Source organism: Saccostrea echinata, unplaced genomic scaffold (genome assembly GCF_033153115.1).
Source record: "Saccostrea echinata isolate AGI-Se365-2 ecotype Australia unplaced genomic scaffold, CSIRO_AGI_Sech_v1 ptg000014l, whole genome shotgun sequence".
Taxonomy (NCBI): Eukaryota; Metazoa; Mollusca; class Bivalvia; order Ostreida; family Ostreidae; genus Saccostrea; species Saccostrea echinata.
Window position 1 is genome coordinate 5442233 of NW_026889763.1, and position 15061 is coordinate 5457293.

A 15061-nucleotide genomic window follows, 5' to 3' on the forward strand; every position below is an offset into this window, starting at 1 on the left:
TTGAGTTTCTGATTGACAATATCTATGTAGTTTTGAGATCAACTCTTCCAACAATCCGTTGGAATTCCCATGGGTACCAATTGCGCCCCCTCATTAGCAGACCTATTTTTTTATTCATATGAAGCAGAATTTATTCAAAAAAAGAAAAAAAAGTTGCTGTGGCCTTCAACTCGACATTTTGATATATCGACGACGTATTATCAATTAACAATACTTAATTTCATTCATTTATCGACTCGATATATCCCAGTGAACTTGAAATGAAAGATACCACAGATTCTGACACATCTATTTTCATATTTAGATATTTTACTAGAAAAAGACGTTAATGGTAACCTAACAATGAAATATGGAGATAACGAACAGTATTCAAGTTCAAAAGTCCATTAAACAATACAAAATAGGAGCAGAGCAAGCACGGACCTCCAAAACATCAAAGGTGGGATCAGGTGTCATGGAGGAGTGAGCATCCCCCGCCGACCGGTCACACACACCGTGTGCTCCTTGACATGATCGGGAAATAACGGAAATACCGGAAAAATCCGTCGACAATTCATTGTAAAAATAATGGCCTAACAATTAGTATGAAAAACGTCAGTCAGCATTTGACTCAATGATAAATTGTATTTGCTGACAAGGTCATTGTATCGACCATAGAACTTACGAAATGATGACTTTAAACGAGACAGCTGATATTCTTGTTTCATCAACTTGTTTGTCAATAATTTACCTCGTTTTAGAAATTGTTCATACGTAGAGCATGCTCTTGCGTATCGAATCAACTGAGAGATATAAACTCCGTGTGCAAGTGATGAAGGTATACAGCTGCATAAGTAAGGGAAGTTGACGATTGAAAAGTTAAAGTCATCACGTTTATCATAAAGCTTGGTTGTTAGATTACCATTAACGTCTTTTTCAAGTAAAACAAAGCTTTATGATAAACGTGATGACTTCAACCTTTCAATCGTCAACTCATTTGATGTCATCATTTCACAAGTTTTACGGTCGATACAATGACCTTGTAAGCACATACAACCTATCATTGAGTCAAATGTTGACTGACGATTTTCATACTAATTGTTACGCCATTATTTATACACTTAACAGTTTTTCCGGTTTTTTTCCCGATCATGACAAGGAGCACACGGCGGGTGTGACCGGTCGGCAGAGTATGCTCACTCCTCCATGGCACCTGATCCTAACTCTACAATTTGAGGTCCATGTTTGCTCTGATACAACTCTATATCGTTTTATTGGACTTTCGAGGTTGAATACTGTTCGTTATCTTCATATTTCATTGCAATCTTTTAATTTTGATTTATAGATTTATAGCATATATGACAAATTGTTATTCAGTATGGATATAAATAAATCACCATTTTGTAAAACGTGTAAGGAAATGGACACAGTAGAACACCGGTTTTATTTTTGCAAAAGTACAAAAGTATTTTGACTGTTTTTCGGAACTGGTGGAATAGTATAAATTTATATTTTATCCCAGATCTTTCATGTCAAAATGTGATATTTAGAATTAATACAAGTACAATACCAAGCCTCTGAAATCATGTATATTGCTAGCTAATATTTTGTTCATACCATTAGATATGCACAAGAAAAAAATGAATGTAATTTTAATTTTAAAATGGTCTTTAGAAAACTGTTCAGAAAAAAATTAATGTATTATAAAATCTATATATTGTAGTAATGGAAAACTGGAAATTTTTAATCATGAAATGCAGGTATTATTAGAATATTTGGAAAACTGATTTTAAAGCAAAACTGTATATATTAGCCCTAAATCATGTTCTCTCATTAAATAAATAAATGCATTTCAACATTGATTAGTAATATTTTATAGTTTTTCTTTTTGCAATGTAAAATTTATGTTTTTATCATAATTTTTTAAATGTAAGAGACCAAAAAAAAAATAATCACGCAAAACTTTTGTCTGCAAATATGTTTTAGATTACTTTAGAACGTTCAATCAAAATATGATGCATTTTCAATGTATGACAAACTTAGCCTTAAGCTGGAGTCTGAACCCATTTTCAGGGAACGTGAATTTCATAATTTTGGTAAACAGCTTATTGTCTAATAAAATCATGCCACCAGTTTTTTCCTACTAGATGTCCATGAATAAAAACGATTTCAAAGATTGAAAGGATTTTTTGAACATTTGACCACCTTAGCTCCACTTGGTCTGAACTATAGGAGAGCAGGCCATGATTATCACAGTACATTTGGAAGAGAGCTAAATGTCTTATTTTAAATCATGGAAACAGCTTGTCTGCTTTATATGTATACCCATGGGTAGAGAAAATCTTCAAAAATGTATTTTTTTAAAAAATAAAACCAATAATGTCCCATTTTAAGGACTGAACCATGGATCTAGGGTCCATGAATTTCACAATTTTGGTAGAAGATTGTGCACTCACTACAAAAAAGTTTTATTTTGTCAGATGTTTTTGAGAAATTAAAACGATTTTTTGAAGTATAATGGATGTTCGATGTATGACGAACATAGCCCACGGTGGGGCTTGAACTCTGAAACCAGAGGTCATGAACTGAACAATTCTGGTAAAAAAAAAAGCTCATTGTTATAAAATCATACTAATAGTTTGCCTTGTAGATGTCTAGAAGCAAAGAAGAAAATTTTTGAATATTGTATTAGTTTTGATAGTTTTTGTGCCAGCCCTCAGGCCCCCAACCACGGAGGAGGAAACCATGAAATTCACAACACCTGACAGGTAAAGGTACTATATTAAAAAAAATGGTCGAAATTGATTCAGGCATTTCTGAAAAAAAAGCTTGAAATGTTCAATACTTTACTGACGAAAAAAGTCGCATGACACGCACACGACGGACGAAAAGAAATAACAGTACTTTTAATATGGTTTTCAATTCTAACAATTTGATTTAACATTTAGAAACATTCATACTGCAGTGAAAAACAAATATTTTGATAAAACATTGCAGTAACACTTCATTGTTAAATTTAATATTGATATTTGTTTAAAGCTATTATTGATTGATTGTGTATTGTTTAACGTCCCATTCGAGAATTTTTCACTCAAATAGAGACGTCACTATAAGTCGGAGGATGGCTTCAAATTTAGATCTTAACTCGGCATGCAGGGCCATTGAGCAGTGAGGAATCTTTAACGTACCAACGCCTGCCGTGACAAGGGGCATGGTTTTTAAGGTCTCGTCCGAAAGACCCGCAACTTTCCCTTCAAAGTGAGAAGCACTTGGCGAAGGAACAGCTGCTACCTTTTTTATCGATTTAAGTCAGTTACAGTTGGGGTTTGAACCTACGACCTTCCCGATCACGGAGCGAGCTCTCTACCGACTGAGCTACCACGCAGCACTGTAAAGGCATACTATGAGGAAATCAACGGAATATAGAACTGCACAAATAGATACCTTTTTAAACTGAAATTGCTTTTGTAAAGCTTATATTTTATCACATAAATTTAATATTAATTGAATTAATATAGTAAAATCCCACTATATAGTGAATTTTGCTTGGTCACTTTATATGAAAGTCAAGTAATAAATACATATAAAGTGTACTCCATGGAGGTCATAAACAAATTTCAATATCGTTAGGGCATACACTCATTCAAAGTAAAATTTTAATTCATAAATTGTTTCTATACATCTTGTGCTTTCTGTAAGGTGCTGCTGCTTTAATAGAATTCGCATTTTATTAGTCCCCTACCGGTGAAACCGGAGGAGACTATAGGTTTCCTCTGCGTCTGTCCGTCCCTCTGCCTGTCCCTCTATCTTTCTGTCAGTCTGTCCCACTTGGTTTTTTCCTTAACGCTTGAAAATATTGAACTGATTTTTGGTATGTGAGTGTATCTTGATGAGTTACAGATCAAGTTTGCATTTCGTTACGTTTTATTGATTTTTTACGGAATTATGGCATTTTCAATTTTTAACGGGAACCAGATTACACTTGCCGGAAGGTGACTAGTATTGCTAATGCAATATTCTCAGAATGCTTGTTAGTTTAAATTTCAAGAAATGGGACTCAACCCGAAAAATGTGTTATCTTTACCAAGTATTTTATGTGTTTAATAAGCAAAGTTCTCGATTTCACGAGCAGTAGCACTTTTCAAGTTAAGGAACATTTCTTTTATCTATATTTAAAAAATAATCAAGTTCTATTAAGTGCATGCCCTGGCGCTAGGGCGATTCATCGAGGCAACTCAATGTTAAACGTGCCATTCCTCAACAGAAAACATCGGATGATAAATTCACTACACTTTAGCGATAAAATATTATAATTGCATTTAATTTATGTTACACATAAAAACCAATGGACTATTAAACGTTTGTAAATAATATTCTGTTTTATAATAAAAGCATTTCTTACATTTAAAAAACCCTTAGATCCGCCACTCACTGCACATAAAATGCGTCAAATTTTCCGTGATGACGTCATGTCGACAAGTGCATTGCAATTAGTGACATGATTATATCTTCTGTGTGATATTAAACTAGCGGCAAAAATACATGCAGTGGTAAGTTCTGATGTAGTTTAATACTATTATACACTTCAGTTTGCAAATTATTTCATTTTATGATATTAGAAAGATCTGATATTTTTGCATGATGTCACAGTAAGCATTTCCCGTATAAATTAGGCCATGCCTCCTTTATATAGCCTTGACAGTGCTGCACGCGACGGTCTTTAAAGTTATGAGGAGGTATTTCCCTGAAATGACTTCAACCTTATATATAGGAGTCATGGTACGTACATCTGTATAGTCCAAGAATATCTCCAAACTCTCTATGATGATAAAAGTCTTTAATACCATAAACCTTTTCTCAGGCAAAGCTTTATAGCTATGTGTCATAGTTACCATGGTAACATATCCTAAAACTAAAAAGTCGCATTTTTGAACATGCTAGGGTCCTTTTATTAAATTTTGCATTAATGCAGAAAAGTGACAATAATTGTTTCCAAAAGTTTTTGACTTTTTGAATTCATAGATTAAAACAATTTAAGGTGAGTTAGATAATGTGTAACTAAACTGATTAACTGTAACTAAATTCCCAAAGCAGCAAGAAATTTCCTAAAGCCACTGGTATGTTGTTTCCATAGTTGCACTGCAATGTGGCAACAAATCCCTACGTTTCATGCTATCTACGTAACATGTCCTAAAGAATTGGCAGTCTTGATTTTCCCTATCTTTCTTTAAGATAGTAGTTTTAATCAAATCTTAGCAGCTAATTTTGTATGATTACACTGTGTTTACATGGCAACCATGAACGTTTATTTTTAGAATATTTTTTCTGTATTCTTTTTACAGAGAGTCAAATAGTTTTATTGTTTTCCTTGTGTTGGTTATTGAGACTGATCATTTAACAACTATAATTAGAAAATAATTGTCGTATTTGAGCATTCAACTGTATGCCAAATGTATCCATGGTTACCACTCACTTAGATATATATTCTAATTAATTTCCTTATGGCATAAGTGGCAACAAGATGGACTGATATTATGACAGTGGTTAATATTTTGGTTTTCTTAGTCTTTATTAAATTAAAAGTATCTGAAAATCTCAAATTTTCCATAGCAACCAAGACATATATCAACCCAATTTTGCTTGGTATGCTTATGGTGTCTAACTATGGCAATGAGCAAAGTTTCATCAAAATCGGTGTCCATGTCTGCCAAAAAGTTAAAGTGGTAACAGAGAATTGCTGTATAACAATTTAATTTATGATTTCACCTTCCCTGTGATGTTTTCAAATCGACTTGACTTTAACAAGCTTGGACTTTACTACATCTAAATGGAAGAAACCTGGTGATTTATATATATTGGAACCTGGAGTCAGAGCAATGTATTAGGTTTGCCGCAATGATTAACGATAATTTGATTAAATGGAACTGGTCTCTCATTCATGCCACCGTGCCGACAATCGCAGTCGTTTTGTTATACTTTTGTTTCGGTTTCATGGGAAATGCAGTCCTTCTAATGGTCTACATAAAGAAGAAAATATCTGGGAGAGGCCGCTATTTTATCCCAGTTCTAGCCTCCGTAGATTTATTGGCTAGTACCTTATGTTCACTTTGTGTTGTATTGAACTTTTATTTTCTAGTACTTTTCTACTCTGATTTGTTGTGCAAGTTTTTATATTTTAGCATTTTTTGGATTCTAAATACTTCTATTTTTTTGGTTCTGGCGATTTCATTTGACAGACATCGTAAAACGTGTCAGATAAGAAAGAAACAGTTGACAGACAGACAGAAGAGGAAACTCATAATTTTGATCGTAATATCGTCCGCCACATTGAATTTGCCGACGTTTGCAACCTGTGGAAGTCAAACAGTGCCAATGACCATTGATAACGAAACACTTCAAGGAGCTTTCTGTGCCATTGCAACTAAAAGGTATCCAAATATTGAACACGTTTATTCCATTGTCGTAGGATTGGCTATCCTAGGAGCTTTTACGTGCGCTATGGTCTTGAACATAAAGATTGCATATGTCATCCGTACTAGACTCCGAAAAGTTACGGCTCCTTTCTTAGAAAACAATAAACAGAAACCTGAAGACTTATTGGAGAACTTGACTACAAAGGAAGATTATAAAGTAAAACCTCTCACAAGGAAAGAAAAACTTAATGATATGCACGCTTCACAACTGAATAACCAATTTGGTTCTTTGAACAAGACTTCTAAAACTCTAGATAGAAGTATTGAAAATGACAATGCAATGCGAGAAAAAAGTGACTAAAAGAAAATGTCTGAATTTCATTCCATTAATATTACAAGCAAGGAACTCCCAGATTCATCAAAATCTCGAACGGGAAATGAAAGTCTCTTAACGCCCATTTTGATTAGAACAACACTCAGAAAATCTCGATTTTCTACTCATGTGATGTTTTTAACAATGTTTGTAATTTTGCTTGTATCGTATCTACCGCCTCTCACGATTGTGCTTATATTGTATAACAGTCCTCAAAATTTTCAATGGTTGACGGAACAGAGTGCATTCAAAATTGATTTGTACTTTATTCTCAGGACATCATATCTCTTAAGTCACGCTGCGAATCCTTATATTAATTGTCTTTTTGATAGAGCATTTCGAAATATTCTGATAAATTCATTCAAATGTACTTAACGTAAAGAGGTAACATATTATATAATTGAAGGGTGGAAGTAAAAATCTAAATCGAAGGCCATACATTTACTTTCCCACAGCAAGGCTGGTATAGTTCGAATTTATTCCGCCTTAATCATAATTATATGATGCAGTTGTGTAACTGGTAATAAATATATCTAGCTTACATAAGTGATACTCAATAGTTTTCGAGATTTATTTCTCTAGTAGGATTTTTTTTCTCTTTTAACTTTTCTTTTCGCTGAATTACATGTGGTCCCTTGTGTCATTGTTCGTGTGTGTTTAATGTTAAATACTACTCTTATGTTATAATTTATATGCAGTCTGAGAATTAAAAGAATATTATCTGTTTTACTGAATGTAACATATACTGACTTTAAAAAATGTGACATGAAACATTTTCATGATAGTAAGAGAGAAGTAAGATATTCATTTTATTTTATTAATTTTGTTAAATTATTCTTTAATAAAGTTTGGTTTAATAAGTCAATTATCTCCAATGGGGGAATTGAACAATTGTTGCCCAAAGTAAGACTCTACATTTCTTATCCTTTGACATTGTTGAGAAGACAATGACTCAGGGTCAGGGCACATTTCAGATTTGTGCATTCTTCTGGAATAAAATTATAGCACTTATTATATTGAAAGAAAAATCTTTTGTCCTGTAACTTTGAGCGTATACATTCTTTGTATTAAAGTTACATCATATGAAATCATGTTAAACTTACCTTTATGTGATTTTGCCATTATGCATATGGTCAAAACCAGGGCACACTTTCGGGTTGTGAACAACCTTCTTACGACGTACAATGTATGTCTCTCATGTTCATTATGAAAAATTATAGTCCGATAGAATTACTGATAGGCATTGTGAGTCGTATATACCCCATATTCACAAAGTCATGGGTCCTATGTTAATCTTTGTTGTGAGACCCCTGACAAATTTCATTCGATATCTTACGCGTTGACTGCAGCAACGCCTTTCGGGAAAATTATAAATCTCGATTGTTTTTCTTATCTCTCAACCAATCACATAAAGATTGTACATCCCTCTCGAGAATTTTTCACTCATATGGAGAAGCCACCACCTGCCGATGGAGGACTGCAAATTTAGACCTATACCTATACTCTGTCCTCAGGGCCATTGAGCAGTAAGGGGGCTTTTTCGTGCCAACAACTAGTGCGACACGGGACCTCGGTCTCATCCGAAGGGCCGGTCTCCACGTCCCGCAGTGGGATTCGAACCCACGACCTAAGGATCAACTCCTTACACCGCAACACTAGAGCAAACGCTAAAACCACTGCACCACGCGGTTGATAAATTACATTAAGCCTTTCGTGATAAATAATGCATAACACGTGTATTTTAGGTGCCAACTGATTCCTATATATCAACATTATCTGTGTACTTCAATTTGATTGGTGCTTCTCAATGAGAGAAGCAAGCCCGAAAAAAAGAATGAAATATGCCAGAGGACCCACGGCACTGAGTTGACACGGGACCCCTGACGTTGTACATACCCCTTCCAAAATTTGTTTGAAGGGAGGGAAAATCTTTAAACAGGAATTTGAGCCATGAAAACGTCGACATGCATACTTATTCAGCTCACCAATATTTTGTACATATATGAAAAAACATTTGTTTAATTGAAGATTTTCTTTAAACCCACAAAAAGATTTCCAAATGATTTAGCTTATCGAAAATACAGTTTCCTGTAGTATCTTTTAGCGTGTTGTGTAATTGCGACGGCGTGTTGCATTAGCATGACGGTGTGTTGTGACAACACGCGTCGCTTTGTAGCTAACGCCCTGCTGTAGACTTTTGTAAATGACTCTATCGAACCACCATACATACAGCAAGGTCAATTACGCAAGAACAGATTATATAATTTTTGTTTTCATAAGTCATGAAAATAATAAGTGAAGTTATGTTTAAATAAGTGAAATATGAATAAGCTTAATCGAATAAATTTAGATTTTTCAAAATTTCCCAATAATTTCCTAAAAATGATTTTTAAAAAAGTTGCATAGTTTTATAAGGGTGATTTCAAAAAGGTAAAATTTTGAAAATCATATAAGTTTACAAAGTCTTAAAATATGAGAAAATTTATATTTGCTTCATTTACAACCAAAATAGGTCCAAAAAATATATACCAATTCAGGAAACCATTTTTTAAGGGGTGACATTCTAATTCAGAATTGCCAATCGGTTAACCGCAAGACGTTCCGACCGATTAATCAGTTAATCGTTTCAAAAAATTCTTGACATATTTCATTATTGAAAGCTCTACTCAAGTAATAGTAAAAAACTATAAAAATGTTACTGTAGTAACATAATGTTTATTTTTGATCAGAACACTATATATAATTTATTTCAATTTCAAAAGGAAACAAAATTAAGAAACCCATGAAAAATTGCCTAAAGTATCAAATATATTAAACAAATTTTAAAGAGGTGTCATGCAAGTTCATTCTGTATTGTCACCATAATTAAAACATAGTCTGAACTATCGCTTAATTACAGTGATTGTTTAATAATGTAATTGGATAGGTAATTGCAAAAGATAGAAAAGGTGAGGAATACATTATAAACAGTTCACAGTTCTCAACAATCATTTATATAGTTAAAATCATTAAAGAAACACAGGACAGCCTTATTTATTCTCTGAATCAGCTGAAATAGGTAAAAATATATATTTTTTTATTTGTATTTTTTATTTGAATTTTCAGAAAATTGTGTTCAAATTTACACATTTATTATTTCTTCCGATCACCCGATTACAGATTGTCTAACCGATTACCATCGTTCCGACCGAGTAACCGGTTAACCGATTACAAATTGCCATCCCTATTTTTTTGTATCATCTATCCTTAAAACGCTGTTTGAGCCACTGTATTAAAATAGAGTTTGATATGTACGACATAAGAATTGATATTCACCTTGGAAAAAGGGAGACATAAATACAGATTTTATTTACAAATTTACTTCTCAGTTCATTGTCGTACATTCGATTGGATTTCACTGATATCCCTTTGTTCCAAAGCTGCTTATCTTCCAACTGGAACTGAAAAAATTGAAACGCTGACATTTAAAGCACTTAATTCTGTGGACATATGGATGTTCATGAATAAAAGTGTAAAAATCGAAAAATTATGTTTATCTGTGATTAAAGTCTACTTACTAGTAGGTACAGGTACCCGACAAAGACCTTAAAAGCAATTTAATTTGCCTGATTAATATGATATCTTCTCATATTGTATGATATGATCCATCAATTTGCTTTTTAGTCGATAAAATCGTTCTTATGTGTAACAAAATCAGAAAAAATGAATAAATATACTACTTTACCTGTAGACTTTTTTTTTTTTTAAATGTCCTTACTACAAAAAATCAACAATTTTTAAATTGATAATGTATAATAATGAATTCAAACCTGTTGTAGCTTGATTAAGGTGATGATCTTCGAGGCATTTTAAATCCATGTGAGCCATCAACACAGACCTCTGTGGAGCGGACAGAGCAGATGTCCGGGAGAGCAGGGATACAGTAACAGTTGTCCTGTCACAAGTTCCCTGTATTACAGGAGCAAAACACATGTACACCAGGGCAACGTTTTCATAGTCTGTGTAAGCAACTCGTAATGCACCTAGATATATTCATAAAATAATGACTGTAGCAAAAGAAACAAACAAAAAAAAAACAACAAAAAAAGGAACAAATGACGAGACAAGCGAAAAAAAAATGATAGTGATGATCAAAGAGACAAAATATAATTTTATCTTTTTTCAATAAATCGTGCATGTTGCATGCATTCCTTTCGATTCGTCAATTTATATAAAATTAAGTACTTTGTATAAATATATATTTTTCTTTTTTAATCTGATTTTTAGGTTAAGCATGATATCCGTAACATTAATACCTCATGACTTACATGTACCTTCATACATCCCCTCTGACGTCAAGAGGTAACTATGATACATCATTACTTACCTTCATACTTTCCCTCCTTTGATGTTAATATGTATGTTCCTTCATTTCCGCTCAAGAGTCCGGTATTAGGAGAAGTGCAAGACTGTGTGCGAGGACTTGAAAAAAATTGTTAAACTATTGTATGTATTGTATATTTCTTCATTCTCTTTTGCAATTAAGAAGTATGTTCCTAGATTAATTTTTTTTCTGTCTACACATTTAGATACTCATTGGACATGTAAACAGATACATTTTAGAAATAAGATATCATTTCAAACATTAATCGAGAAATAAATACGGATTGGGCACGTAATCAAATCCCTTGAAGCCTGTAGATTTGATAACAAACCAACCCGTATTTACATGTATATCACAATTAGTATTTCAAAATGATACCTTATTACTTATATTTGCAAGTTGTGACTGATTCATTACAATTTAGGTTTAAAGCCATGGAATGAATATTTTTTTCAAACCTCAACGGTATAAATTGAATGTATTGAACACATCGATCAATGTGGAAAAAACGTCGAATTTGTAGTCATGGGATGAACCTGCATGTATTTGAACAGGACTCAAAGAGTATTGCTCAAAAAGTTTAATATATATTTAGGGAAACATTTGCAAACGTATATATGAATGTGTAATATTAATACAGAAAAACTTTAGAAGAAATCCCCGTGAATGACTGCAAATAGAGTATTCGAAAAGAATTCTTTAGAATATGATGCCCGTCTTTCAATGTCGTGCATAATTTAGAATGTCACGGCTAGCATTCAAAATTGATAACATATGGTCCCCAGTTGCATGGATTGATAAGAATGAGAACGAAATGAAAAGGTGTAAACTGTAATTTGCATATCACCTCAGGGACCCATAGGCCTTGACTGTGAATTTTTTATCATGATCGAGGCTATTAACATTTGGTAAATTTCTTCCAATCTGGAACAGCAATTCTGGATTCTAGTGAAATTCATTGTATTTTTCTTTTGATACTGAACTTTTTATCATTATTATTAAAACACATAATGTATGTCTGCTACATGCTTGAGAGTACATTTTTTTTGATTTTTGAAGATACATCAATATGAAATATGCATAGATTAGGCATACTAATAATCATCTAATCGACTTGAGGAATGTGTAGCGTGCTCTTTATGATAGAGCTTTTTCTTTTAATGCTTTTATTTTGCAGCAACCCGTGGCTTGAATCATGGATCCGGAAACATGATTTTCACAATTCATTGTCTGTTAGAATCTTGCAAACATATTGCCTGTATGATGTACAGGAATAAAGAATATTCTTGAAGACTGCAGATAAAAATATTTCATCTGATTGACTTATAGGATCAAATCAATTGTTTTAGACTTATGGAATAAAATAAATTAAAATAATTGAGGATTCTTTTAGCATTCAAATCATTTTCATAGTAGATTTAGTAAAAAATAAGCAAATATAAATACATGTATTGTAAGATATTAAGATATCAAAATATAAAACAAAAAAATGTCCTTTAGTCAAATGTTATAGAATCTTTAAAGAAAGGTCTCAAAAATTTTAATTTATTTCATTTCTAATACAATTTTCTTAAACTTTTTTCTCTCTTCTCGTTTTGAGAAAAATGATATTGTAAAGAGTTTTTGAATATTGCGTTCTACATGTCGTATTCACATGCTTTGAATATTCTACTTTTGAACCATAATATCAGCCATATTTTGAAGGCACAAACATGAGTATAATCTGTAGTGAAAATTGAACATAGTAACTAAACCAGTCGTACTCACGAAAACCCTGTGTAGGCCATATATAGCTGACCATCATTTCCTCGCTTAAAGGCCCATATTTGGGAATGCCAGGTGTTGTCTCCCCATTGAAATGTTGTCCTTTCTAATTCATACCATGTACCAAGAAACTGGATAAAATAAAATAAAAATTAAATTTTTAGAATAATAGTACATCAACGATTTACACCTATGAATAAAATTGCATTAATTTCTAAGTTAGAACTCATAATATCATTATATATATGTTTTGAATTAACTGCAAAGCCGAAAAAAAAAAAATAAAAAATGGGTTCAATCGTGGTTATAAAAGAGCAAGAATTAACAAAAGAAATAGATTTATATTAGGGATGGCAACGAATATCGAACATTCGAATATTCATTCCATGAGTTGATATTCGAATATGAATTTAAGATTCGAATATTCGGTGTTTTTCAGATTTAGTAAAAAGAAGTACTGTGATTAATAAATTTTGATTAGAACAGTGCCGGAATTATCCCTGTTTAATATAGCGATCAATTTCGATCACCTGATTTCTTTCACTACTTTCTTATAGATCTACTAAATTCGTGTATTTTGTTTTGAGTAAGGTGTTAAAGAATTGTACAATAATGCTTTATGTATAATACAAAATATACTTTCATAGTTATTATTAGTTAGATACGATCGGATCTAGAATCGAGGACAACAAAATGAAATCTTAGATTGTCTAATAGGCGTGAGTATACTTATCAAAATAAATTTATTTGATCATTGAATGAATGTCCGATAGAATCAGTCTAATTAACGTTTGTCGCACTGGTCGGCTCCCCAGTTTACCCACAAAAATGTGCATGCGGCCAACATCCACCACTTATGATCAATGTAATAAATGTTTTTTAAACAAATAAATATCTGTTTTTCAGTTATCTCTTGGAATCGGTACTTACTAAGTGATAACCAAATTGCATTTAAAGCTGTTTCGCATGGGGAATTTTGTGATTTTGGTGAATTCAATGATTAATATTGTAAAGGGCTTAATTTCAGAATAAATGTATAAATTACTTGATTATCTCCCGTTGTACATAATCCTGAATTTTATAGTCATCGGGAAATTAGTTAATTAACTAAGAAAATTGTCTATGGAAATAATTGTTTATATTTTAAAAACATTGAACAACGATAATAATCTCTTATTAGGCAGATAATTGTAATTCATTACACATATTGAAATCTGAACAGTATATCGTTACGACTATCTTGCCTTTGGTAAGACGTCTAGTTCCTTAGTTGGAACTACTATATATACAAAAATTATACCATTCTACATTTAAATCAATTATTTATTTCAAACATTGACAAATATCAAATGGAATTTCTTATTATACGCTTACAAAAGTCTTCATACAATTTTACTACCAACATAAGTATACCTACGCAAAACCTTTCATGAGAGTAGGATGATGCAATTTAAACTAAAACAGATTTTATTAATTTAATCGAATATTCAAATAAATTCGAATACTTTCATTGAATATTCGAATATGAATTATTGACATAATTGACAACCCTAATTTATATATAAAAAACTGAACAAGCAAGCAACATACTTACTCCTGTTATATTAAAGTTGTTTACTAAACGCGTTCCATCAAAATCACATATTACTGCTTATAAGACACTGAAGTTAAATAAAAATATAAAAGATAAAATCAATGTCAGGTAACGTTCAAACATGTCAAAAACTAATATCTCGAAAATTCCCAAAGTTTACAAAACTTCTCGTTTGTCTGCGCGCTATCTATTAAGATTATGACTATGAGAACTATGTCTTTATGCGGTTCTTTTGTTAGGTAATGAAATTTACGGCAAGCCAATTGGCTGAAATATATGGAGATAACGAACAGTATTCAAGCTCAAAAGTCCATTAAACATTACAAAATAGGTGCAGAGCAAACACAGACCTCCAAAACATCAGAGGTGGGATCAGGTGCCATGGAGGAGTGAGCATCCTTTGCCGACCGGTCACACCCGCCGTGTGCTCCTTGTCATGATCGGGAAAAACGCAAAAATCCGTCGACAATTCAGTGTGTAAATAATGGCCCAACAAATAGTATGCAAAACGTCAGTCAGCATTTGACTCAATGATAAATTGTATTTGCTGACAAGGTCATTGTATCGACCATAGA

The 15061-nt window shown here is 32.6% G+C and overlaps 1 protein-coding gene across 1 annotated transcript; it reads right to left on the reverse strand.

The window, feature by feature from the left end:
• Positions 1–10374: 10374 nt before the first annotated feature.
• On the reverse strand, positions 10375–14559 carry LOC133186932 (uncharacterized). The gene is made up of 5 exons (XM_061322318.1): positions 14487–14559; positions 12896–13023; positions 11132–11226; positions 10575–10787; positions 10375–10442 (listed from the first exon to the last, which is right to left on the reverse strand). Exons 2-5 carry the CDS (start codon positions 12913–12915, stop codon positions 10375–10377), a joined length of 396 nt encoding a protein of 131 aa, XP_061178302.1. The 5' UTR covers positions 12916–13023; positions 14487–14559.
• Positions 14560–15061: the final 502 nt, after the last annotated feature.

Coding starts and splice junctions, on each gene's coding strand:
- LOC133186932 (XM_061322318.1), bottom strand. CDS start 12,915: ATGGCCTACACAGGGTTTTC. Junction 11,227..12,895: donor ATGGCCTACACAGGGTTTTC/GTGAGTACGACT, acceptor ATTTTTTTCAAG/TCCTCGCACACAGTCTTGCA. Junction 10,788..11,131: donor AAAGGAGGGAAAGTATGAAG/GTAAGTAATGAT, acceptor GAATATATCTAG/GTGCATTACGAGTTGCTTAC.